We start from the raw sequence: 26,617 nt of genomic DNA, 5'->3' as shown, positions 1-26,617 counted from the left end.
AGTGTTATGTCAGGGGATTGCACCCACTGTGCTACATATAAAGCACTTCATACAGAACAAAACAAGTGTTAGCCATTCGGTGAAACTAACAAATGGGAAGATTTCTTACAAAGTGACAACAATCCGTTTATTGTTTTTTAATCAGTAAACACAAATATATATACATACAAAAATCATGTATTAAGCACAACAAGTTAGGAATTCATTACCTAATACAGATACCTGTCAGAATCCTTCATGTAACACATTCATAATGAGCTTTTTATCTTACAGCGTTAAATGATTTTTAGTTTCCTTGATCTGGTCTTGAGTGATAACAATGTGTCTCAGGATAGATCATGAGTTATAAATAAAACAGATTTTTATCTTTTCTTTCTCAGTCATCTTATTTCCTCATGTGTGCTTACAGCCTTTCGGGGGGGTTTTGGCTCACTGCTTCTTGCGCAGGTGGACATATAGGACTCCACTGACCAGGAGGAGAGGGATACACAGCCATGCCAGGATGAAACAGTAGCCAAAGCGTCCTTTGCTCAGATCTCTGGAGTCATTTAAGATCTCCTTTCTGTGGAAGGTGAAGATGAGGCAAGCAGCAAAGACTGTGAAACCTGCAAGAGCAACACATAACGTTTCAATTCAAATTCTCTCATGTCATCACATTCATACAATTTCATGGTATGTATATATACATTTGACTGAAAATAAACTATAGAATCCATTTTCACCTACATGAGGGGACATGTCTGCAGTACTGTGGTTCACTGTTAGTCTGATACATTTATTGTTACTACTTCCTCCAATTATAAAACAAATATTCATAAACTGCATTCAAAAATTTTGAAATGTTAGACATTTGTCACTGTCATTAGAAATTGCTGTTAGGTTTATATCTTATGTAGCTATTAGAATAAGCCTTCAAACACCTGCAAAGGCCTGACAGAGGCCTGTGAAGTAGAAGAGTCCTCCTTTGGATAAGGTGAGCAGCTGGCCCAGAAAAATGAGGAAGGAGATGGAGGAGAAGACCACAGAGAGGACCATGAGGGCCTGGACAGACTGCAGCCAGTCTGGGAAAGCGGGAAGAGAATGACTGTAAACCACTGACTGATACAAACAAAACTCAAAGCTTCAGGCAGTTACGAAATATCCAATAAGGCAGATATGCAAACTAGATATGGCCAGCGAATAAACAAACCAGCTTAAACACATGTATGCAGGTAAGCACGCAGAAAAATACTTGAAAATGTACCGCTCTCATTCGTAGCTGCACACAACCAGGTGTTCGTGGCATTATCATGGAAGCAGTTATACCAGAGGTCTGTGATTTCGGTATCAGTCCATACCCACCAGGACTGCAGAAAGAAAGAAACATTTTTTTTTTTCTCACTTTGGCATTCGGCGTAAATGAGGTCAGATTTATAATTACTGATGGATCAGATTTCCACCACAGTGCCCAAAACCACAGGTAGAATGTTGATGTGCAGCATTTTTGTATTTGCTTTTATTAACCTCAAGCGTGTATTAACAGAAACATACGGAAAGATGAGAGACAACATAAATTAAAATCAATTGACACGTGTCTCACCTTCTCCAGGGTGGCGATGAAGAGCATGGTCAAGGTGAGCAGATGCAGCACGGTTAGGGATATGAGCAGGAAGACCATGGCTGCTTGGAGATGAGTCTGATATCAAACAATCCTGTGATGTTATATAATTATAGGCTGATGTTTTTACAAGAGCAGCCTTTAAAATGAATCTACAGTAAGATTGGTGGTTCCACATGGAACCAAACAGCTCTGCAGTCAAAGAAACACCACCATTTGCCACTGCTAAGCATTGTCCCTTCTGCCCATGTAGTTTCAAATGGCCAGCAGTTTTCCTTGAGGCAGGGAACGTCTCGGGTTACATATGTAACCCTTGTTCCCCGAGAAGGGGAACGAGACACTGCGTCGGTGACGACACTATGGGAACGCCTCTGGGTGTGGCAGGGCTGAAATCATGAATGAAACTACTCCAATCCTATTGGCGTTGCTAGAACGGTAGCATGTGACGGCGTAACTGGAGGTGTATATAAGCACGCCGGCACACCGGACACATTAGCTCTTTGCTATGAAGCAAGGCACTCCAGGCGGGGCGTGGTGTGGCGGACAGACGCAGTGTCTCGTTCTGCTTCTTGGGGAATAAGGGTTACATACGTAACCCAAGACGTTCCCCTTCAAGGGAACTCGAACTGTGTCGGTGACGACACTATGGGAACGAGAATACCCACTATACCACGCCGAAGCCTCCGCCTGCCCCCCAGCGTGCAGTAACCCGTAGGCACGACTAAGAGGAGAGTGCACGGGTGCCGGGTGCAGAAGGAAGGTCCAGACTGTAAACCGGATGAAAGTGTGAGGAGTGGCCCAGCCAACTGCCTCACACATATCCTGGAGCGAAGCCCCTGCAAGGAGGGCCCTGGAGTCTGCCATGCCTCGAGTAGAGTGCGCCCTTACGGCCATAGGTGAAGGTAACCCGCGCACCTGATAGGCCAGGGAATAGTCTGAACGATCCAGTTGCTGATCGTGTGTTTGGAAGCGGGGAGCCCAGCCTTGGGGGACCCGAAACACACCAGCAACTGGTCTGCTTTCTTCCACCGGGAAGACCTCAGTGTAAATACTCAGCGCTCTGACAGGGCAGAGCAGATGAAGTCTCCCGTCCTCCGAATCATCCGTCACATGATGAAACACCTGCAGCACCGTGGACCCTGCCAAACTGGACGGAACCTTAGGGACATAGCCCGGACAGGGGTGCAGGATGGCTCTGACCCTCCAGGAACTGGTCCCCTCAGGGGCCAGACCCACAGCTGCTACAGGGCGGGGCGCGGGTGAAAGACCCGGCCTCCCGCCTGGGAGAGCAGGTCTCTCCTCAGAGGGACCACACCCAGGCCGCCCAAAACGGGGCTACAAGTACGGAGCTTCTGGACCCCCAGTACCCCCAGTCGCTCTGCTCCAGAACCTCCAGGAGCAGAGCGACTGGGGGAAAAGCATACAGACGCAGCCTTGGCCATGTCTGCACCATGGCACCCCCTCTCGGAGGGGGGGTGCGGGAGGGGGCGAGAGGGGGAACCACAGCGGACAGTGCGTAATCTCTCGAGACGCAAAACATAGTCGTTGAGTCCCACACCACCTCTAGGAACGTAGTCCGTTGGGCGGGCGTCAGCACGCTCTTCTTCGCGTTGAACCGCAGCCCCAAACGCTGAATGTGGGCGAGGACGACATCTCGATGCCGAACAGCTAACTCTCGAGACTGGGCCAGAATGAGCCAGTCGTCGATGTAGTTCAATATGCGGATGCCCTGGAGCCTCATCGAGGCCAGAGCTACATCCATACACTTGGTTTACGTGCGAGGGGAGAGTGCTAGGCCGAACGGAAGAACCCGATACTGGTACGCTGCGGTACCCCGGAACTGCAGCAATCCACTACCGTGCGCAGGATTTAGTTCACTGCCGGCCAGCCTTTAGTTCATAGCTGGGCGCAGACTGATGACGTCGGCCATGACGTCATCAGCACGTCTAACTCGTCAGAATCAGACCGTGCCAGCCTCTCCAGACTCATACCTCGAGCGGGAGAAGCCGAGAAGCGGGCTCCCGAACGGGGAAGAGAGGAGTCGGAGCCAGCAGACGAGGAATGGGAAAAAGCCTCGGCAGTCCCGATGCCCTCGGAGATGTCGCACTGGGAGCCCCATGACCGAAGCCGCCGCGCCGCCTCACCGACCGCAGGGCCCGAGCCACGTGGAGAGCGCATCCGGCCGTCTTCGGAAAAGAGAGCCGCACGGGACCTCAGCACCCTCAGGGGCAGGGCCTCGCAATGGCCGCAAGCAGCCCCCTCGAAAGCTGCCTGGGCATGCGGCATCCCCAGACAAGCCACACACAGGGCATGAGTGTCCCCAGCCGTGATGTGGGCATGGGAAACACACTGCCTGAACTGTTCACCAGCCATCTCCTCTGTCAGACTTCCTTCCAGGAAAGAAATTTCCTCTCGTGATAGTACTTCTTTCGTAGTCTCAAACATGTCAGAGTGCCTGCTGACTAGAAAAAAGCTAATGTGTCCGGTGTGCTGGCGTACTTATATACGCCTCCAGTTACGCCGTCACACGCTACCGTTCTAGCAACGCCAATAGGATTGGAGTAGTTTCATTCATGATTTCAGCCCTGCCACGCCCAGAGGCGTTCCCATAGTGTCGTCACCGACGCAGTTCAAGTCCCCTGGAAGGGGAACTCTCTGTATGCCTCTCGAGGAAACTCTGAGCACTTTCATCATACATCTCCACATCTGCACTGGCAATCTCTGCCCATGCCAGACAGAGGGGGTATTTCTCTGAGGAGTACATCAGAACATCACCTCCCTGTAACTGTTGTAAACAAACTTTTACTCTGAAAACCTCTCTACCAACGGTCTGATGTTGTGTACTTTTCATGAATATGGGTACAAATGTTATACCTACAGTATTAAGACAGACAATCTGGCATTACGTGTGTGGTTCAAGAAGAAAAACCTACAAATGTAATCTTTTCAAACATTTCCCCATTGATCCACAGATATTTTCAAAAGGCATTTAAAGTGAAATGTCTGAATAAGATGATGTGATGAATGACTCATTGATTTTATTTAAATCCGTGTAGTGATTTTTTCCATAAGAAACTTTTGTGAGGACACAAGTAAAAAGGAGAAGTCACATTATTAAGTAAGACCTTTTTGGTTTCATTTCCTTAAATATAGCTGTTAAAATAAGTAAAGATATAATTTATAAAACATGAATACTGTATTGAAAAAAAACACGAATTTTGTGTTGTGTGTTCTTTTTCTATAGGTAGCTAAATTAGAATTCGCAAATTTAATGCAACATTTTTCTAATCAAAAGTTGAGTCTAAAATATTAAAACTGTGAGTCTGATACGTTTGTTTGTTTCTGTGGCCAAAAAGAGAGCCCGCTGCCTGGGTTCACAAATTAATGAATAATTTTTAGTGCTAGATGGAGACTTTCAATTTACCTAAATTACCAACCCTCAACTATAGAGTGCACTCAGACATTTAGGAAAAGCTTGTTCCACGCCTTGCACATGTTTGTCTCTCCCACCCAATTCTGCCCATAGAGGGAAATCCCTGTTGCCATTAGATTGTGGACAATTCAGAGAGGCATGTGTTTGATTACATACTACTACATCTGGTTTACATAGCAGTTAGGCACCTGGCACACACAGAGGGAAAGACCACAGAAATTGTGAGCAAATCACAGTAGAAGGAAAGAAAAACATCTTCATAAATGTTCAAACAATACCATTAAGGACTCTTGTTCGCATTTTATCACATTTGGGTGTGACCTAAATCTCATAAGCCAATAGTTGCATCATACTACACTGCCATGCAAGAAAATAACAGAAAATCCGATCTATTGTTTCTGCTTAATCCAACATAACCAAGATGCTTTGAGGAAGTTCTTACCCTTCAGCTTTTTTGAGTGATTGTCTTTGATCGTCTTTATCCCAGTTGCTGCTTTCCTCCTTCTGCTCTGGTTTTAACCTAAAAACTTGGAGAGAGTGTATAAAAGAGGAATGTGGAGTTAGATATAGGAGGAGTTCACAACACCCATTTCCTCTAAATCCCCCCCCACCCCACACCCCCTCAAATTTGTGGTCTGGACCAACTCAACACCAAAAATAACATTCCTCTAGACTGGCATAAACAAAGAGCATTTACACAAAAGCTGTACGGCAGACATCCAAACTGCATTGCGATCTGGAAGAAAATATAATTCAGTCTCTACTGAAGGATAGAAAGAATCACACATTTGACACACATTTCTCTTGTTTCAATTGTATTTGTATTATTAAAGCCACACTTTAGTGCTGCACATGGACTCATGCTGTTCATCTAGTTGCACAGCTTGGCATGAAGACCTCCACAGTATTTCCAGAGTGAGGTGATTGAAAGGCAGGAAATAAGGGCTGGTTACTTCCCACTTTTCACTGTAAATGTGCAGGAACTCTCAGACCACCCAAGACACATAATAAAGTGTTCAGTCCTAAATTTCATCCTGAAATTTGGTTTCACTGGTTCTGACTGGCTACAGTAAAATATATTTATATATAGTAAATATATTTTTCTTTATTATAATACTAATAATTACATAATAATGTAATACAAGAAAAACATAAATATGCAACACACATCCCAAATCATAAACAATAAGCAGTATGTAAGCATCAAGCAGAAGTTGTGTTGTGCAAAAGTCGATTCAACTTACGTAATTAAAATCTCTCAGCTGGGTATATTTTAATGCTGTTTGTTCATTATGTTGATTGCACTTATTATTATTATTTGCATCTCATAATGATTTTAGTTACTAGCAGCTGCAGAAACAATGATTGCCTATACAAAATTATGAATAGCTTGTTAATTAATCAATAATCAGTTATAGAGGAAGTATTCAGATACTTCACAGCAATACCAGACTATAAAACACTCCAAATAAAAGTCCAGCATTAAAACTTTTACACGAGTAAATGTAAGTATTATTAGCAAAATGTGCTCTAAGTATCAAAAGTAAAAGTACTGAATGCAGGAAAAAATGGCTACTGTGACTATTATAAATCATATTGTGGATTATTATGAATGTTGCATAGCCTCACTGTGTAAGCAGCATTTTACTCCTGTAGTCAATTAAAGTGGTGCTAATATTAACTAGTTATATATATATATATATATATATATATATATATATATATATATATATATATATATATATATATATGTTGGGTAGTTTAATTTATAACAAGAATACTGTAAGCTTATCACAAGTATGTATTTGTATGTAAAATCTTAATTTTTAAAGTAACTGTCAAGTCAAGTTTCTCAATTTTAGGGGAGTAGAGGTATAAAGTAGAAATGGAAGTACTCAAGTAAAGTAATGAGTACCTAATTTTTTTCCTAATAGGACTTGAGTAAAAGAAGTTAGTTAAATTCCATCACTGCCTGTAGTAGAGCTATCCCATCATTTTACTCTACAGATTAGAGGAACAGATTACACAAAATGCCATAATCAAATATGAAATGGATTCTTTTCCAAAGTTTTCCATTTTACTGATGTTTACCAGTGGATTTAAACTATTCACACTGTTAAGAGTCCCATAAGACCCCTTCAAGGATCCGTGGACAACCCACGAACATCACAGTGCGCAGAAGCTCGCACCACCGGACGGGCAGTGATATTTGCTCTAACGTTACGTTCCTGCAGCCTTATGGCGAGTGGATATCGAGTATATATGGTCCAGAGTTTATGGGGAGTTGAGCGCCTGCTTTAATGTTTGTTACGCACCGTTAAAAAATAAGTTATAACCTTTGAACGACGGAAAAACAACAACGGCCGACTCGCGTGTTTACGTCGCGGTGTTTTGGAACGCGAGGCTACGTTCTCAACGACAGTGAGAGTTGAGTTTCGGAAAACGACAAAAGTGAAGTCCAAAAATGTGAGCGTAAACCACGGAGTAAAGCTGTTTATCACCACAGGACAAATGGATCAGTCAGAGGTAATGTTAACGTTAATGGACACATTCTAGCCCTCTATTTTTCTCGTTTACTTCAGGCTAAGTTACTTAACAGCTAGCTAAAACCTAAGACGGAAAGTTTGATCTACTTCACCGCTGCAAATAATGGAATTGTCATTTGGTGAACATGCAGTTTCTTCATTAACTTCAAGGTTGAAAAAATCATCCTAATCCACACTATATCACACAGCATCCTCAGCTTGTTACGGTACCAGCTTTGGACTGATTGAATTCTCTTCTTTTCTTGTTGTTTATTTGTGTCTGCACCAATCCATCAAAAGGAAACGATGTAGATGCCTTGTGCATCATTTAATTCACATTTCCTATTGAATTCATCCTTTGCATCTTCGGAAACGTTTGGATCTTCACTAGACTTTAAAATAAATCCCTGTGGGTTGATTTAAAAGTGTGGTCAGTTAATATTGTGTTTTTTCAGTTAACGTAATTCGTTATAGACGACGCTGAAGTTAGCTTACGATTCGGCAACTTAAGTGAAAGTTAACTTACACTGATGAGCGACTGATTCTCCGTTTTTTGCTCCTCTTACTGCTGTGAAAGCTGTTAGGCATTTTAGGCAAAGCCTTAACGCTGTCTGAAACACTTTTTTAGATTTGAAAAAACTCTATTTTAGGGGAGACCAGGTATGGTTGTAACATGGGGAGAGTTGTAACAACACCAATTCCACCAAATAGAGATAAGATAGGAGTTAGGTGATCATTTCAGTATTTAACTGCTTCACCCCCGATCAGGCATAGTGGTTATCAAGTCTGGAAACTGATTTTGAGGTAAGAAAGTACATTTTTTGACCAAGACTATTTTTTGTTTAATATCCATACTATTGCAGAAAGAATTGTTTGATTTATATTAGATTGAAATATAGTTTCTTAGGCCACATGTGATGCATTTTCTCCTTTCTAATTTCAAACCACTAGGTAATACAGGTAGCTAAACATTGGCTGACAGGGGTGGGGTGGGTTGTAACACTTCTTTAAAAAGTGTTACAACCATCCATGATACATAAAACTAGGTACTTTCTTGATTTTATTATTTTCCAGATTGCCCTATGCAGTCTGGGCCCACCAAACCTGCACTCCAGGGTTACCAGCATTAATTTGTCAGCACTGTGACCAGTCCTCACCTGTTGTACACATGTTGGCGTGTGTATCGTCACTCGACCTTTTCCATACTCGGTCTCCACTGGTGGAGAGGGTAGAAAAGTGTATGGGCAGCTTGTGAGAAGTGCCTGTGCGCAAAAAAAGTCCCGGTACGCCAAAGAGTAAAATATAGAAGTGCAGTGCACTTCAAGCACTGACTATGACTCTAAAGATGTGCAGAGATGTTCTTAAATTAATTACATTGTAGTAGTATTTATTAAGTATACTTTTTAGTAAGTTTATTCTGTAGATAAATTTACATACACATACTGTACATGTGTGAGTCATCAGACAGAGGCTGTTACAGCAAGAGAGAAACATTGTTCTTTTATATAACTACCTGTTTTGGAAGCATATCATATAGTGTGGCATCTATTTTTGATTGTTACAACCTACCCCACTATTGGCGTAGGTTGTAACAAGGGAACACATTGCATTCGACATCAACTCACGAGGTCTGTGATATTCTTCTCTATAAAAATTTGAGAACTCTAGCTAACAAAATTCAGTGAGTTATAGTTACTGAAGCAAAAACTGTTACAACCATACCTGGTCTCCCCCATTTGTGAAAATGACAAAGCGATTTTCAAATTTTTTCCCACATGTAGACCACATTGGACCAGGTCCAGATCAAAGACCACTACACCTAGAGCTCTCAAATCTGGACTAAATTGTCCCACACAGGCTAAGGTTTCTTTAAAACAGAGCTCTAGGTGTAGTGGTTATTGATCTGGACCTGGTCTAATATGGTCCACAAGGGAAAAAAGCAGATAAATCGCTCTGTTTTTCATTTTCACAAATAAAATAAAGTTTTTTTTCAAGTCTAGAAAGGTGATTCAGACAGCGTTAAGGCTTTGCCTTAAATGCCTAACAGCTTTCACAGCAGTAAGAGATGCAACAAATGGAGAATCAGTCGCTCAAGTTAACTTTCACTTAAGTTCCCCTTAACCTTCCCCTTAACTGCCAAATCAGAAGCTGCGAATCGGAAGCTAACTTCGGCGTCGTCCATTCAGTTCATATTAGACCACTTCAGATACACAAGGAAGAAGCAGTTCAACAGAAACATAAGGGCGGTGCCAGCTGTCTCCACAGAAAGAAACAGCTGTTCCCCAAAATGGGCAAACAACTTTAGACACAGCCAAGAGAAGTGTCAGTTATCCCACTCTGGTTCACATTTGCAGGGCATTCAGCAATAAATATTATCATTGCCAGAAAAAAAGGAAGGTTTGTGATCAACTTGATCTTATCCTAAAAATAAATCATCTTTTAATAATGATATCCTGTCCACACAGGTAAAATGTCATATTAATAATAATAATAATAATGCCACATTAGAGATTTAAGTGGAAAGTTGTTCAATTTGTTCTTCAACAATGGAGGTAGTGTGAGACAAAAATCCCTTTTAAACCGTGAGATATGTTGGTTTGTCAGTGACCATTTTCACATGTTGCCCATACTGTCTCTAGGAGGCGCTGGAGCAGATCACTGCATGGTTTAGTGAAGAGGGACTTGCTCCTGACTCGCCTCAGGATGCTCAGCTGTGTTTGCTATGGTGCAGCCTCCAGCACACAAGAAACCGTCTGAGCAGTATGACGTGGGACCTGGACACCCAGCGTTCACAACACTTAGCAGAGATGGCGGAAGTATGTTATCTCTGCCGAATTACCTGTGACATCATGTGTTCTGTGTCTATTAGCATCTAAGACTTTGGCTTTCTGTCTGTTTGTAAGGTACGCAAGTCCTTGGAGCAGATCCGAGTCTTTACACAACACAAAGATGTTTTGGCTCAGGAGATACAAGACGAAAATGATCAGCTCAAGGACCAGCTGCGACGCCTAATATCCCTTCAGGGTTGGACATTTTTACCTGTACACTACCTACAAATAATCCAGCAGCAAGATCTTCTTCTTCACTATGAAGATGTCTTTTAGTCTTTGAGAATTGTTATGTGTTATAATAGATTTACAGCACAGATTTTGAGAAAATAGTACTTTTTTCTCAGGCACTCAAGGCTTCCTACTTTTTGCTTTTCACATTATCATTTACAATTTCTTTCAGTAACAAGCCATGTTAGCTGTCCTGCCCTGTTGGACAATTTACAACATGCAAATTAAAACTCATCCACTGGTTCCATAGAAAAGCTGAGCAACTGCACGCTGCTCTTTAACAGAGGTGGGTTGGTTAACCAGAAGTACATTTGACAAACCAACCAGTTTGTAATGGAGGAATGTACGTCAAACCTATGTCTTTTCTCATGTAAAACCGGAAAGTGTCATGTAAAATACTTCAAATAAAATAAATCAAGCATTTCCCCAGCACCCCCAGCCACGAGGGGTAACAATGACTCCATTCCACATTCGAAAAGAAACTTCGACATGCGACACAAAGGTGAAATTTATGATTTATTTATGTTTTTAAACTAAATGTTTCAGTTTCACAAGAGAAGACTAACTGGGTGGTTTGTCAAATGTCCGTTTAACTTACTTGCTGCTGTTAAAGAGCAGCGCAGAGCCGCTTCCTTTTCTATGGAACCACCCAGGGCTGTCTCCCACACAGTGGATAAGACGAACGGCGCTATCTCGGGGTAGTGGTACTTCTACAGGCAAAGCTCACTTAAACTGACTGCTTTCTTGGGACAAGACCTCAGACACCCTTAGTCCACAGACTTTCAGATTATAAAGCATTATAAATCTTTCACCATTCTCCGTTGTGATAGATGCCCAGATAAGCGAGGTGGCTAAAATGCTGTACCAGCAGGGTCTCACAGAGTTGATTCACAGCAGCCCCAGCGAGCAGGTGGCCTACCTCCTGGTGGAGAGAGCATCCTTACTCGAGACGAGTGAGGTTCCCGACAACCTGACGGGTGATGGAAACACGGCAAGCCCGCTGGGGACTGTAACCCAAGCGCCGAACACCAATGCACACCAGGTTAGAGGACAAACATGCTAGGTTTAATCAGTGCTTTAGTTTCTGTCATTTTCATCTTTATTTGAGCATTAACAGTAAAGACAGTTGGTGTAAAAGTGAGAGACAGGTTATTGTTTATCATTTAATTTGAAAAACTCTCAGCACTCAGGAATGTGCACAAGCAAGTAGTTTCCTTCATATGAGAAAAGAAAGCCAACACCACAGAGAAGTTTTAAGTTTACCCTTTTAAAGCATGTGATCCCTCATGTGTGATGTTTCTGTTCAAACAGCTTATTCTGATTCTTGATTTAATGATGTTCCCCAGCCTTACCACAAGGGGGCACCATGTCATGGCCAGACCCCATGGAAGAGACTATTTGGACTCCACAAAGCTTCACAGAGCAAACATACGTTTATTCCTGTATGTCCTTTCATATACTGTAATGTTACTTCATCCCATACTAACAAACAATAAAAACTGCACTCAGGTCAGTAGGAAAATCAGACGCAATCAGCCACACTGACTTCATTTTGTGCTGTGTTGTCTCACAGTGCATGTTTGAATGTGAGGATCTTTGTGCATGTTTTCCATTCAAAACTATTCAGTAGCATCCACCATAACTGCAAGCTCTTTTTTTTATTCCAGCGTTATTAAGCTCTGTTATCGGTACAAGCTAGGGAACTTTGCATGGCAGAAGAATTTCAAGATACTACACCACTGGTGCATCTTGATCCAGTGCACTTCTCAAGGTCCCTCGTCTCTTCTTGCATGCATTTATTTAACATTCTTGTTTGTTTTCACCGGTTCTTTTCACAGTAACGCAGTCACTTCAGTTGCTCTTTTCCTCTCTCTTTAGGCTGAGGCCAGGCATTTGGCTGGCCAAGCAAGCAGTGTGGAGAGGAAATGTTCCCGGCTGGAGCGGGACCTGGAGGAGGGCTCCCGTCGGCTAGCCATGGCCCACAACGAGATCCGGCGTTTGACTGATGAGCTGGAGTCTGCTCATTTGACCCAAAGAGCCTATGGTGAGAGATATTTATTAGCATTATCAAAGAGATTTCATGGCAATAATACTGTAGCAAGCTTTCACCACTATCTCAGTGCTTCCTCTTTTTTCATGTATCATTAAATCAAGGCGGTCGCCTCTGCTAGAAAAGAAAACATCAAAAAATTTCTGTAAAATCCTCAAAAAATATTGTATATCACTAGCTTTCAGAAGTTATTTTACCATCATACAATATCCAAACATACTCGGAAGTTTTTACCAGCTTCCACTGCTCTAAATTGAAAATGAGACTCTACCAGCAACTTTGTGAAGAGTACTGTGAAAACATCTGTGTTTATTCTAACATCTATTATTTTTTTTAGAGCCTGAGCTGGAGGCAGCACAGCAGGAGGTAGAGCAACTCAGACAGGAAGTAGAAAAACTGAAGAAATACGGTGAGAATTATTTTGTCATGTGTATTCATGAAGCTATTACAATTCCCCACAGCTTAGGTTCTTTCTTTTTTCTCTTGAGATTATTCCAGCATGCACTGTGTGAGAGGCAAGGGACACCTTAAAGTCAAAGTCTATTACACACCTAAACAAACACATTCATAGACAAATTAAAAACCTTAAGACAATTTACAATTTGCATGCTACCGAACCTGCAGGAAGAAACTCACATGAACATATGGGCCTTGAGGCTTGGTGAGGTTCACACCAAAAGAGAAGCTAAGGTGCCACAAACTGAGCCACACCACTGCCCTAGATCCGACCCTCACATTTGTTTGTTTGTTCGTATTCTTTTTAAATATATATTTACACTCACTGGCCACTTTATTAGGTACACCTTTCTAGTACTGGGTTGGACACCCTTTAGATTTCAGAGCTACCTTAATTCTTTGTGGCATACTTTCAACGAGGTATTGGAGACATTCCTCAGAGACTTTGGTCCATATTGACATAATAGCATCACACAGTTGCTGCAGACTTGTCGGCTGTACATCCATGACGCGAATCTCCTGTTCCACCACTTTACAAATGAGCTCCATTGGATTAAGATCTGGTGACTGTGCAGGCCATTGGAGTACAGTGAACTCATTGTCATGTTCAATTAACCAGTTTGAGATGATTTTGCGCTTTGTGACATGGTGCAATATCCTGCTGGAAGTAGCCATCAGAAGATGGGTACACTGTGGTCATACAGGGATGGACATGGTCAGCAACAATACTCAGGTAGGGTGTCGCGTTTTAACGATGCTCAATTGGTACTAAGGGGCCCAAAGTGCCAAGAAAACATCCCCCACACCATCACACCACCACCACCAGCCTGAACTGTTGATACGAGGCAGGATGGATCCATGCTTGGTTCGACATGTTGTACGTTGAGAGATGGTATTCTGCATACCTTGGTTGTAACAAGTGGTTATTTGAGTTACTGTTGCCTTTCTGTCATCTCAAAAGAGTCTGCCCATTCTCCTCTGAACCCTGACATCAACAAGGCATTTTCGTCTACACAACTTCCGCTCACTGGATATTTTCTCTTTTTTGGACCATTCTCTGTAAACCCTAGAGATGGTTGTGCATGAAATTCCCAGTAGATCAACAGTTTCTGAAATACTCAGACCAGCCAGTCTGGAACCCACAACCATGCCACGTTCAAAGTCACTTAAATCCCCTTTCTGATGCTTGGTTTGAACTTCAGCAAGTTGTCTGATAACCTGATGAGTGCATTATCTGACTTTACTTCAAAAGAAATGGTGGAACTAAGAAAGGCCAAAGAGTTGAACGATCGTCTGGACTTTGAGATCAGAGCCTTGAGGAGCAGGGTACGCTCCCTGGATGCTGAGAAAAGCTCTCTGCAGCAGACGGTAAGATACCTGCTGGAATAAGGTATTTTAACTGTAAACACTCCTCATAGGACCAGAAATTAATGGTGACATAATACTAACATTAATTTTTTGCAAAGACTTTCAGAGTTTTTAGGTTTTGTTGTTAGCCAGACCCAAGAGCAGACAGAACACAGGAGACGTAGTAAAAAGTTAGCAGTGGTAGTGAAGGCAGGTGAGGCAGGTGTAAGAAAGGGGCTGGCAGGTAAGCAATGGCGAGGTCTGGTTCCGAGAAGTAATGTCTGTTGGTCCTGGATGTGAATTCGCAGAGCACAGGAATCTTGAAGCACAGGAGAAAAATAACAGGTAATTTTCAAAATGTAAATAATCATCAAAAACTAGAGTAATTAGGGACTCTGGAGACAATAAAATGCCTGAGGTACTCTACCACAAAAGGTTTAGCATAATCTGGCCACAAATCACAGGAAGCCTGGAGTATATACTATAGTGTAGTTTCACTCTGTCTGGTGCTATTCATGCCCATAACAGACACATGCACACACAGACCGACTACAAGGGAGGGGAAACATGGCATAAACAAGGAGCAAGTCCAGAGCCGCAGCACTGGCTGTGACAAGAGTTTGAATAACAGAATAAGTCTTATTTATAGTAAACTGAATATCTTTGTGTTTAAAACTGATGGCTGGACAAAACAATATATTTAAATAGGTCTACCTGTACGATGGGAAATTTTAATGGGCATTTTTCACTACTTTATGATATGTTATTGACCAAATTATTAATTTATAAATCAAGAAAAGATTATCAGTGATGAAAATGATTTGCAGCGCCACTGTGTTGCATGTGTGTTTGTCTTAGGTGGTGTCTCTGCAGGAGAAGGTGAAGCGACTGGAGTCAGCCCAACAGCAGCTCCTAACTGTTCAGGTCCAGGCCAACCAGATCACGGAGCTGGCTGAAGTAAGCCTCACTGCTCAAACTCATTAACTGTGAAAATATATTGCTCTTTTAGATGTGTACACTCTGTCATTCAAAATAGTAGCCCAGTGTTCAAGAGCTACAGTACAGCCTGTCAAATCCTAAATTAAATCACATTAAATCAAAGAATTCCTGAATTATCATGTAAGCACAAGAGAGAAGAATCTCATTGCCCAGACTGAAAGCCTTTTTAAATAATAATAATAAACAAATACAAAATGGTAAATGGTTGTGTTTATAATCTAAACTAGTCTAATCTAGCAATAGGTAGCTGTTATGAACAAATGCAAATTTTACAGGCCAACAATACTTTTTTATTAAACTTATTTGTACTAAGATGTCCCATAAATTATTTATATATTATATATTATATATTATTATATTATATCGCTGCAGAGGGAGTCGGAGCAACTGAAGTCGGCCCTGCAGGAGCTACAGCAGCAGGCTGAGCAGCAGCTCCTCACTGTGCAAGTTCAGGCCAACCAGGCTAATGAGTTAGCTCAAGTAAGTCCCACTGCGCAGATCGCTGAGCATTACATCTGACACTGAAACAGTCTGCCCCTCCCACAGTCAGTCATTTAACTACAGATCGCTATCATTATCGCCATTATCAGCATGGATTTAACAGCAGAGATGGCAATTTAATGGAGGAGACACGTGGTGGACACAGTGGAGACTGGTTGGAAAGATTGATCATTTCTACTAAATCACCAATAGAAACCTCTTGATCTTGAAATAGTTCCAAATGACACACCCAATACATTCGTGTGCATGTGGGTTAAAAAAGTACGTACTTGTTCCTTCTTTTTTTTTTTTAGTCTCAAGCAGCAGAGCTGGCACAGAGCAGACACACCTGCAGAACTTTACAGGAGAAATTCACTGCTCAGACAACATGCCTTGTGGAAAAGGAGCAGACTGTGAGTGCATAAAAATAGCAACAGCCTAACTAATACAAGTTATTATGGATGGTTTTGTTACGTTCAGCCACCTGGCTGAAACAGAGGTTGTGGACCCAAAGACACAGACACGGAGATGAAACTGGTGAGTAGTTGAGGTTTATTGCCAAAACAGTTGAGTCTTACAGGTGATATGGGCCTGTACCATGAAGCGTGTTCAACATACCCAGGATATATTTTAGTTATCTGGCTTACCTAACCCCAGCAATCGCGGTCTGAATAAGTGGTACTACGAAGCTGGTTATCAACTCGGTAAGTCAACCCAGGGTTTCCAAATCCAGCCGTGAGCGCGTTCACATAAAAGAGGTGGTGTTAGCAGCAGATGAACAATCACAAACATGAATAAGTCCCCTGGCGTCAGAGCGTCATATTTTACAAACGAAGAGCAAACTGTAACACTACAGAAATACGACATGGTCTAAGTAACTCAGCTGCAGCTGACACATGCAGGGAGAACATTGCAGACAATGTGAATGCCTAAATGAACAGGCGTAGTCTATAATAATAATGCGTTGATTTGATGTGTTCTTATGAGCTGTATGAAAATATCAGCCTTATTCAGCTCGCCTGTGTGTCTGCGTTTCCACATTAAAACCAGCGCACTAAATAAGTGGTCGTTCCACCACACTTTAATGAAGTGTAATGAAATGAGATAAATTTATTTAACACACTCAAGTTTTCCAAACATTGTTCTAAATTAACGTCATAAAGCAGTGAAACAAAAAATCCATTCATGCCATAAAATGTACACAAATAGTTGTTGAAAGACTGAATCTCAACATTTAGGCCACTGAAAACTCACCTCACCCTGTGCCCACATGGCAAAAGGTGGGGCAGAACATGACCAGTCTCTGTGATAGCCTTTTAGATTGCTACTAACCTAAAATAAATAGCCTACGTTTAAATTAAAAATTTCGATATCCCTACCAAACTGCTCATAATATTCAGCCTCACATAAGAAAAATGAAACCCTTTTATTTTAACTGCTGCGACAGGCTGTGTGAAACGGACTGGGATCAAATAAAAAATTAATTAACACATTTCAAGTAGCCCATAAAAATGTCTGTGGAACAGTGTGTAGATTTCATACAGATGGTGATGTCATTTTACAACAGAGCTGATTGGATGATATGACTATAGCCTACAAGAGTTTCTCTGTATCACTGCAGTAAACATGAAATCAGCCCATAAAAAAGTCTCTGGAACAGTGTGTAGATTTCATACAGATGGTGATTTTACAAGAGAGCTGATTGGTCAGTAGGTGGTGTTTTCATGGAGAACCTTCTCCAGGTTATGTTCCAGATAAGAGATCAACTTTGCCTTTGTATGTCTGTTTAAGCTAGCAATAATTTGTCAGAAATGTCAGTGAGCCAGTTTAAATAATAGAAAAGCCCTGATTAAACACTGTATCCTGCAGGATTTGTGGGCCAGGCGTACAGTGAAATTGCTTGGAGAAAAGACACGTATTGTTTTTAAATATTGGGATGGGTATACAGTATCATGCACTTTTTGGAACTCCAAAGACCAGATGCTTTATAGAGTCTAAGGGCGGGTTCACACTGACTTTGTTTAGTCCGGTTGATCTGGATCCTGGAGCGTTTAACCCCTTTGACGCTGTTCGTTTGGGTTGCTGTGAACGCTGGACTCAAACTCTGGTGTGGACCAAACGTGCTGTCTGGTCCTCCTTGAAGGGGTGGTCTTGGACTGCTGTCAAGTGGCAGTTCATTTCTGGTGAACACGATTCAAACCAATCACAGGAAGCTACCAGAGTATGTGTCATTAAAAATAGTACTTATTTATTATTATTTCATATTTATCAGAATATGTTTTATTACCAAGTACTTGTTTAACTGTTTGACAATTTGTACTTGGTATTTGGTACATACATTAACATATTAATATAAAATATTAAGATAAAAAGAAAGACAAAATACTGCAACAGTCAAGAACAGAAGGCGGGAAGTTTGACTGGCGTGGTACATCTGTCAAACGGTAACGCAGGTGTCCTAAGACAACCTCAGCAAGGACAGAAACCTCCCATGGAGTGGAATGCAAAAAAGTTTGCTTGATCTTGATTATTAGTATGAATATAGAAAATAGAAGAATGACTATCAAAATGAAAGAGACAATATAAGAAACAGCTCACTATACCAACTACATACATTATATAATAATATATAATAATAATAATAATAATCTTTCAATCAAAAACAAGTTACAAAGTGCTTTAACAAGTGTAAAGAAAATAATACCCAAGAGACAATAATACAAAAACAATACAAGATAAAAGCATGAAAACATTGAAAAGACTAAAATACAGATAAATATAAAATTAGTAAAATACAATAAAATAAAAGGGATAAAATAAAGTCAAATAAGATCTGGAAAGGCTCTCCTATAAAAGTATGTTTTAAGAAGGGACTTAAAAGAGTTCACTGACTCAGCCGACCTGATTTCCTCGGGCAGGCTGTTCCAGAGCCTCGGGGCCCTGACAGCAAACGCTTTGTCCCCTTTAGTTTTCAGTCGAGACTCTGGAACAGACAACAGACCTCTGCCCGAGGATCTCAAGGTACGTGCTGGTGCGTATGGGACTAATAATAGGCTAAGTATCATAATATGGGATGTATCTGCAATAATTAATTCAAGGAGATACATATGGATTCTGTAAACATAAGCTGCTTTTATGATAGGCCTTTACGATCCTATTTGCATGATTTTTTTGCAATTGTGGCTAACATAGTGATAAAGTTTTTGTATCTGTTTTTTGGAAATGTAGAATCATTCAGTATCTTTTACTTTAAATGAGGCAGGGATATTTTTTCTGTACTGTGTGTATATTAAAAATGTGTGTGTACAAATCTTGAGACAATACTGAATTATTTCAGTTTGAGTTCAGTCGTGTTTAGGGAGTTTTTACACTTGATAATAATATAGGCACCAACACTTCCAATAGGTGATTTATTTGCAATTATTGCAAATATTAGAAGCTTTGTTGCCTGTGTTATTATTCAGCATAGAAACTCCCATCCCCACTACATTGATCTGTGTGTAATGTTTCTCAGGTTGTGTCCCTAAAGAGGAAGGTAGAGGAGCTGGAGTCAGCCCTGCAGGAGCTGCAGCAGCGTGCCGAGCAGGCCAACCAAGCGGATGAGTTAGATAAAGTAAGTCTCACTGTACAAATCCTTCATCATTACATGAGAAGATGACACCTGCTTTAACTGCCATCCAAACAGAGCAGAACTGAATTTTAGATCAAACGGCATAGGTTCAACACAGTTTGTTTTTACTGAGTAGGATTGTATTACTGACCCAGTCTTTTCAAGAATCTTATTCTTGTCAAACACGGTGTCGAGGCAGAGATCAGCAGCAAAGACCCCTCAGTGAACAAAGCAGAGCAGACATCAATACAGAATGACATGATTAATCAGACACGGCCTGAAAGGAGGAGATTGGGTGAGGGCGGGTTACAAGCTGCTTACAGAGGAAGCAGCAAGGGAAGGCAGGCTATAGCAGCCTAAATAAGGCATCTTACATGGATTGTGCCAATGAATGCTATGAGAGGAATCAGCTGACGTGACTGCCTTTAAGAAGGCTGCGATCGGCTGATGTGCTGGGATTGACTTTGTTGCCTGCCTGAACTTGCCTGCCTGATTTGTGGATACATGACTGAATGTTGCTCTTGTATTTCCAGTTCCAAGCAACTGAGTTGATCCAGAACAATGAGATCTGCAGAGCTTTACAAAATAAACTCAGAGCTCAGTCAAGATCACTTTTGGAGAAGGAGTCAGAAGTGAGCCATTCAATATATGAAAATATTAGTTAATTTATTAAAATATACTCAGATTTTTTAAAGAGAAATGCACTACAATGGCCTTTGTTTCTAATCACATGAGGTCTAAACTTTTTCTTATCCTTTCAGATACATTCCCTTAAGCAGCAGCTGGAGCATTCTCATAATAACCTGGATGACCTTATAGCTACCATCTGCAGCAAAGAAAACAATCTTCAGGATCAAAAGTAGGATATTCCGCCTCCTCACACCATCCAGCAGCTACTGTATGTGCATGCCAACTCTGTATGTTGCAGCAGCACATAGATGAGGTTTCTGTGTGTGTTTGAAGGCCGAGGAAGCAAAAACAGGCAGATTCACAACTCCTTGAAACAGAGGATGAAGAGCTACAGACACAACTACAGCTGCTGCAGAACAAGGAAAACACGCTGTGTAAGGTAAACTTCTAAAATTCTTTAATTTTCAAATATACTGGAAAAACTGGTAACTCATCAGGGCTACAACTACGACTGTTGACCAGTACATTATGGCAGGAACTGTCGCCGCCCATGTGTTAAGCTGGGAGAAAACAAAGCCATTCATTATTGTCACTGCGGATGCTTTTACCTTTCACCTCAGCAAGGTCCTGATTATCAAGAAGCAGTAAAAACTCTGGTGGCCACCCAAGACGAGCTCAAGACGCTTAAGAAGGAGATATGTGAAACCCTTATATGCCTTGACAAAGAGCGGAGGTAACAGGCCCATAATGTTGCTGTCAGCTGAAAAACGTCTCTCCCAAACTATAGAAACACAATATAAAGTTTGATGAGACATTTTTTTATTCTTAGCCAATACATGTTTTATGTATAAATGAACACCAACTGTTCCACCTTACATATGACCCTTTATAGTATAATATTAATTTATGGTGTACAATAATTTTCTATCCTGGATTGGTTATATAAAGTGTGTTATTTTTGTCCATCTTCTTACAGTAAATACCATGAGAGGAAGGAAAAACATAAGTCAAAACTGTGTCGAGCCAAACAAAAATGTGATGACGAAACAACATGGCGTGATGAGAAGATAAAAAATCTAGAGCGAGAACTGTCCTTGTGTTCCCATTCATTATCAAAGGTAAATCTGCAGCTTTGTCCTACTTTCCACAAAATAAACCAGGGTGTTTGAGGTATATCTTGCTTAAAATTAAATTTAGCATTATTTGTTTTAAACTTAATTGGATATCAATCAATATCAATATTTATTCCTACTTGTGCTGATATATAAAAAAAAAAAATAATAATAATATCTGTTTTCTCAGTGAAGAAAAGCATTACCACTATTTTCGTCCACAGTATAAGTAAGCAATGGAGATGCTGAGTCATAGGCAGTGTGTAATTCCTGTATCGATAAGTCTCCCTCTATTGACTGTTATTACATAAATTAGGTTAGATAAAAATGGATGATGAATTTAGGAAGTCAAATTGTTTTTCTTTCCCAGGAAAAAGAGCTTACCATAAGTATAACTATAGAAAATGACAATCTACTTGCCGAGAGGAGAAGACTACTACAACAGCTAAATGAGGAGGAGCACAACAAGAAAGACAGTCATATTTCAGCTTCTTTGTCCAAATGCAGGTATTGAACTTTGTTAAATCTTAACTGCATGGTGAAATTATTTACACATTATGTAAATATTTAAATAGCCAAAGTAACTCTAGGGCTATACTTGTATGTGTGTTTACTGACAATAAAGAGGTGTTTGTTTTGATGTCAAGGGTGGATTTTCTAGAGACGGAAAACAAGGAACTAAGAAACAAAATACTCCACATGTCCAATCGGATAGCTGTCCCGGAACAAAGCCTGCAAAACATGCAGTCACTTCACTTTGCTGAGGTACCGGGCATTCATCTTTGGATATTGTGTTTCTGATCTGGGCCCCGTTTCAGAAAGCGGGATTAGTGAAAATTCTGAGTCTGTTAAGCCCGAGATGAGGGAAACTCTGGGTTTTCTATTTCAGAGAGCAAGATCAGATAAACTCTAGATCAGTAACTCCGGCAACTGATTCTGTGAACCTTATGTCCTTGGGAGGCACACAAAAACCATCAGTTTCTCTCTCCTTCGCTCCTGCAAAGCCTGAGGCAGCTGTCTGACACCGTTTCATTTCCTTGTTCATACTGTCGATATCAAAGCACATATCTGAACGCATTTACATCTTTAAAAACTTTAAAATCCCGTTTGGATAGGCTATTTTTTTTTCATCCAAACATGATCTTGAACATGACTGCTTTTATGATCAAGCTGTCATCGATGTAAGGACAGATCTCCGCATATCGTGGATTTATCCTCAGCACAGAATAAAGTCCGTCTTTAGGTATAACACTGACAGTTGCACTGAAAACACTTAGGCTACTGTGGGCTACATTACTGCAGTAATCACTGCAGTAATGTAATGCAACCTATAAAATGCAACCTATAAAATTGATGAATGAACAGTAATCTCTCATATTGTATTCATATGGTCGCATTGATTGGAACATTCCTATCAAAGTTATCATGCTATAGATAATGTGAATATTTCGGGTGAGGATGACTGTGGTGCAACTGAAGCAAATTGGCTTAAATGTAGTTTTAAGTGAGGTTTTCATTATTAAAATGGAGTATCTGACTTTATTTACCCGTTGCCATGGTGAATCGTAGTATTGGAGCTCCATTGATGACTTTTTTCATCCCCACGCACGCGCATCCATCAGGCTCAACATACTCAGAGTATTGAAGGCTCAAAGTTTCCCACCTCAGGTTCAATCAACCCAGAGCTCAGGGATTAACTCAGAGTTTGTTAAGCCTGCTTTCTGAAACAGGTCCCTGGAGTTGCTGCTGTTGTTATTGTTGTAGTTCGGCCATTGTAAAGTTACTTTATATCCACTGCCTTTCTAACTATGCACACAGCTAAAGTCTGTAGGTAAGGATGGGCAAAGATACATCAAAATGTATTTTAAAATAAGATACCAAATACCCTTATTTTAAGTGTTTCAAAATAAACTCTAAAATACAGCAGCCATGCCATGTATTTTGTATTTTAAAATAACTAAAAATACTTTTCTAAGGTACCATGAAATCACTGGATTTGGACAATGTTTGAAAGCAACAGCTTTTCTCTGCCTAACGATTCATGCACTAAGTTAATGTTGACACTAAGTTAATAGATGAAATATTAACGTATAACCTTTGAACACCAGGATGAAGTTTTATTTTAAAGTAACCAACAGTTTAATGTTTAACTCACAGTCTGCTAATGACTCAATTTATTAACTTGGTGTTTGGTAATGAAGGACCTACTTTCACTCTCAGACACCAATAAACAAAATTGTTGGATGGATTAAGGAGTCTAAGAGTCTACAGCCATGCTTAGGGTTGCCAACTTCCAGACATGGAAATATGGAAACCGGCCTAAAGATGACGCAGCGTGGAATGAGAGAGGAAATTTATTACTGGTGATTGTAAACGGTAGGAGCCATGTTTTCTGGTAACTCGTCAAATTTAACGAGAAAGATGGAGAGACGCAATCAGCTGTTTCTACATAATGCTACAGCCTATAGACCTAGGGGCGTGGCGTGAGGGGGTGCAATGTGAGCCTCCAGTTAAATCCGTAAACCCACAATGGGCAAATGGATGACTGTGACATCGCTATTGGATCTAGGTCAAAGTTCAAAAGAAAAGGCATTTAATATTGCAGTCTGCCAAAACATGCAAAGAAGACAGTTCTCTATTAGTGCCTGCTTGCTATGGATGTATTATTAGAACTCTTATTCTCTTATTGTACATCCATAGTGCTTACAATGTAAACATACAATGACAATGTTAATACTGTTAAAATCGGGATTAAAATCGTGTAGTGTGTAGTAGGCTTAATATGAAGGTTCCTGTTACTGGTGTGGAAACATGCATACCAATTTGTCCTCATTTTTACTAATGAAGATAGGAGTTTAAGTTTAAAAATGTTTCCAGACCTTTGTGACAGGGTAAATATAAATATTTCTAATATTTATATTTTTTCATGTCAGTTATGTATTTGAATTGCTTATATCATACTTTCTCTTTCAACTCTTAGCTTGTAGAAATAAGAAGTAATTGAACAACTGACACTTTAATTTTAGTCTTTATGCTAATGCTTGTTCCCTGTATTGTTAATAGTCCATCTGTAAAACCCATGTATGCACATGTTCAGGATCGGGCAGCCGGCACACATCGGGTACCGACAGTACCTCACAGCCAATCATATACATATCATATACAAGGGGGCGTGGTGCTGTAGCTGCAGTACTGGAGACTGCAGTTTCAGGACCACAATCCTAGGACTGGAACTGCATTTGTGGGACTCTTATTTTATACTGCCAGCTAGCTAGCTAGCTAGCTGTGTTAGTCTTGACAGCACCCTGAAGCCAATTACCCTTAACCTAACCATCACAGGGTGTGTGCCTAAACCTAAGTTATTGATTGTATGCATGTCGACCATAGACTTTATATAAAATGTCGACCAGTTAAACCTTGCAGTGCTAGCAGACAGGGTTAACCTCCGTTGTGTTGCTGTGCATTACCACCACAAATCCACTTGATGGCACTGTCGCAAAAGAACTACTGTCCTAGAACTGTGGTCCCAGTACTGCGGGGGTCCTGAACTGCAGCCTCCGGTAATGCAGCTATATTTTCAAAGTCTTATATCTCAACAGTTTTACATCAAACAGCAACTTTCTTGACTTTGAAATTTATCTTTTAAATTGACAAACATCATATGTGTAATTCAGGGCACATTTCAAACGGGATCAAAATATTTGTTGTCCCTCGCCATTGACTACCGTACAATATTTTTCCAAAGTAAGGTCCCATGGTGGTCCACCGGAAGGGGACGGACTTAGGCTCTCTATAATATTGGTGCAACCGGATCTTATTGGTTTCTACGCGCCGCCCCTTGCTTCTCTGTTTGGATAGTGGAACATAACATGACAGACACGCCAATGGTGTAGAACTTGGTAGTGACGACTAAATTGTCCGTATTTTTTTTAAAGCAAAACCACTGTTGTCCTTTAATATTTATTTGACATGAACACGAAGGACAGTTCGTAGCCATGCTGGAGGCTAGCTTAGGTATAGCAGTGCTTTGAGCTGAATGCTAATGTCAGCATGCTATGCTAACATACTCACAATGATAATGCTAAGATGCTGATGTTTAGCAGGTATAATATTTACCATGTTCACCAATTTATTTCAGCCTGTAGGTAGGGCTGAATAATAAATCAAAATCTTATCGAAATCGCAATATGGCCTACTACTCCCACTACTGCAATTTTCAAATCGCAGGAGGTGCAATAATTGTTAATGGATGTTGTGAATGTTTGTAAGCTGGAAGAAAAGTTAAGGGATCAAAGTGATTACAATTCATCCAGAGGGGAACATACAGTAAATGTGTGTAGCAAAATTAAATGGCAATCCATCCAACAGTTGAGTTACGTGACTCTTGACCAAAGTGGCAAATATTGACCGACAGACGTTAGTGTTCCTAGAGCCACGCCACCACCTTTATTAAACACACAGAGAAATACTATCCATCCATCCATCCATCCATCCATCCATCGTCAACTGCTTATCCTGCATACAGGGACGCAAGACAGAGAAATACCCATTTTTAAAATAAATTATATATTAATTTAACATTTTTTTGTTTTGTTGTATTAGGAACTGAAAAAAATATCTAATCCTACGCATGTTTTTACATCTCTCCTTGCGCAAACATCAAGGTAAGTGATTTTGATTCAGAATTTAAGAAAACCTGTTTGGTGGCTTAAAACATCATTAAATGTCTATGAACTTTGATTGCATCCCTAGTGTGAAGATGATGCCTGAGCCATGTGAAATTCAGAGCTTATTGGACAATACTCAAAGCAAGCAGCCAGAAGTTACTTCTTCCCCTCACTGTTGCATCTCTGGGCCCCTATCTCAGTCAGCAGAGATTGGCTACCTGAATCTGACCTCTGCTCAGAACCGCTCAGACCACTCGGCTCCCCCGGCTGCCCTCAGCAGCTCAGACAGTACGTGTTGTTGAGATTATCTATCTGCAGCATGAATATACTGTGCAGAAAATATTTTATTTGTAAGTAAATTAAATTAATAAACAAAACAAAAAATATCCATTTTTCTGGCTTTCTCTTTCATAAGTTCATACCGAGCATGACAAATTATCTGGACCTTACCAGAATAGTTTCTCATAACATTTATATTTTACTCACTTGTAAAATATTTGGAATATGAATATTGAAAATAAACTCATCTTACAACTATTCCAAATACAGACTGGAAAAATGTCTTAAGGCCTTAAAATCTGACCTAATACATCTATACTGCTTGAATTTTTCCTCAGGAACACACAACTAGTCCAGGTTTATGTTTATATGC

At 40.7% G+C, this 26,617-nt stretch overlaps 2 protein-coding genes across 9 annotated transcripts; one reads left to right on the top strand and one right to left on the bottom strand.

Moving 5' to 3' along the window:
- Positions 1-105: 105 nt before the first annotated feature.
- On the bottom strand, positions 106-8,194 carry si:dkey-264d12.4 (epithelial membrane protein 3). 3 transcript variants are annotated; one of them, XM_038695794.1, is made up of 6 exons: positions 8,082-8,194; positions 5,473-5,557; positions 1,580-1,691; positions 1,244-1,346; positions 921-1,061; positions 106-605 (listed from the first exon to the last, which is right to left on the bottom strand). In XM_038695794.1, the coding sequence occupies exons 3-6, from the start codon at positions 1,655-1,657 to the stop codon at positions 430-432; spliced, it is 498 nt and encodes a 165-aa protein (XP_038551722.1). In that variant the 5' UTR covers positions 1,658-1,691; positions 5,473-5,557; positions 8,082-8,194; the 3' UTR covers positions 106-429. The 3 variants fall into 3 exon arrangements, with proteins under 3 accessions (XP_038551722.1, XP_038551723.1, XP_038551721.1); XM_038695795.1 differs by having other exon boundaries at positions 1,580-1,659; XM_038695793.1 differs by having other exon boundaries at positions 1,580-1,675; positions 8,082-8,192.
- Positions 7,184-26,351, top strand: si:dkey-264d12.5 (coiled-coil domain-containing protein 30). Of its 6 annotated transcripts, none has more exons than XM_038695783.1 (21): positions 7,185-7,556; positions 10,195-10,371; positions 10,459-10,579; positions 11,445-11,656; positions 11,961-12,056; positions 12,493-12,658; positions 13,002-13,073; positions 14,373-14,488; positions 15,326-15,424; positions 15,839-15,946; positions 16,261-16,359; positions 19,461-19,559; positions 20,090-20,188; positions 20,318-20,415; positions 20,520-20,625; positions 20,807-20,919; positions 21,163-21,304; positions 21,669-21,805; positions 21,946-22,063; positions 25,901-25,962; positions 26,051-26,351. In XM_038695783.1, exons 1-21 carry the CDS (start codon positions 7,542-7,544, stop codon positions 26,265-26,267), a joined length of 2,472 nt encoding a protein of 823 aa, XP_038551711.1. In that variant the 5' UTR covers positions 7,185-7,541; the 3' UTR covers positions 26,268-26,351. The 6 variants fall into 6 exon arrangements, with proteins under 6 accessions (XP_038551716.1, XP_038551711.1, XP_038551714.1 ...); XM_038695786.1 differs by lacking the exon at positions 26,051-26,351 and adding an exon at positions 23,519-23,674 and having other exon boundaries at positions 25,901-25,932; XM_038695784.1 differs by lacking the exon at positions 11,961-12,056.
- Positions 26,352-26,617: the final 266 nt, after the last annotated feature.

The sequence above is a fragment of the Micropterus salmoides genome, unplaced genomic scaffold, assembly GCF_014851395.1.
Source record: "Micropterus salmoides isolate LMB-PRFRI ecotype aquatic unplaced genomic scaffold, ASM1485139v1 Ms_hic_scaffold_4, whole genome shotgun sequence".
NCBI classification, from domain to species: Eukaryota; Metazoa; Chordata; class Actinopteri; order Centrarchiformes; family Centrarchidae; genus Micropterus; species Micropterus salmoides.
This window is presented reverse-complemented; position numbering and strand designations above follow the sequence as displayed.

Coding starts and splice junctions, on each gene's coding strand:
- si:dkey-264d12.5 (XM_038695783.1), top strand. Junction 11,657..11,960: donor CGAACACCAATGCACACCAG/GTTAGAGGACAA, acceptor GATGTTCCCCAG/CCTTACCACAAGGGGGCACC. Junction 12,659..13,001: donor TTTGACCCAAAGAGCCTATG/GTGAGAGATATT, acceptor TATTTTTTTTAG/AGCCTGAGCTGGAGGCAGCA.
- si:dkey-264d12.4 (XM_038695794.1), bottom strand. CDS start 1,657: ATGGTCTTCCTGCTCATATCCCTAACCGTGCTGCATCTGCTCACCTTG. Junction 1,347..1,579: donor TCATCGCCACCCTGGAGAAG/GTGAGACACGTG, acceptor TTCTTTCTGCAG/TCCTGGTGGGTATGGACTGA. Junction 1,062..1,243: donor TGCAGCTACGAATGAGAGCG/GTACATTTTCAA, acceptor CCGCTTTCCCAG/ACTGGCTGCAGTCTGTCCAG.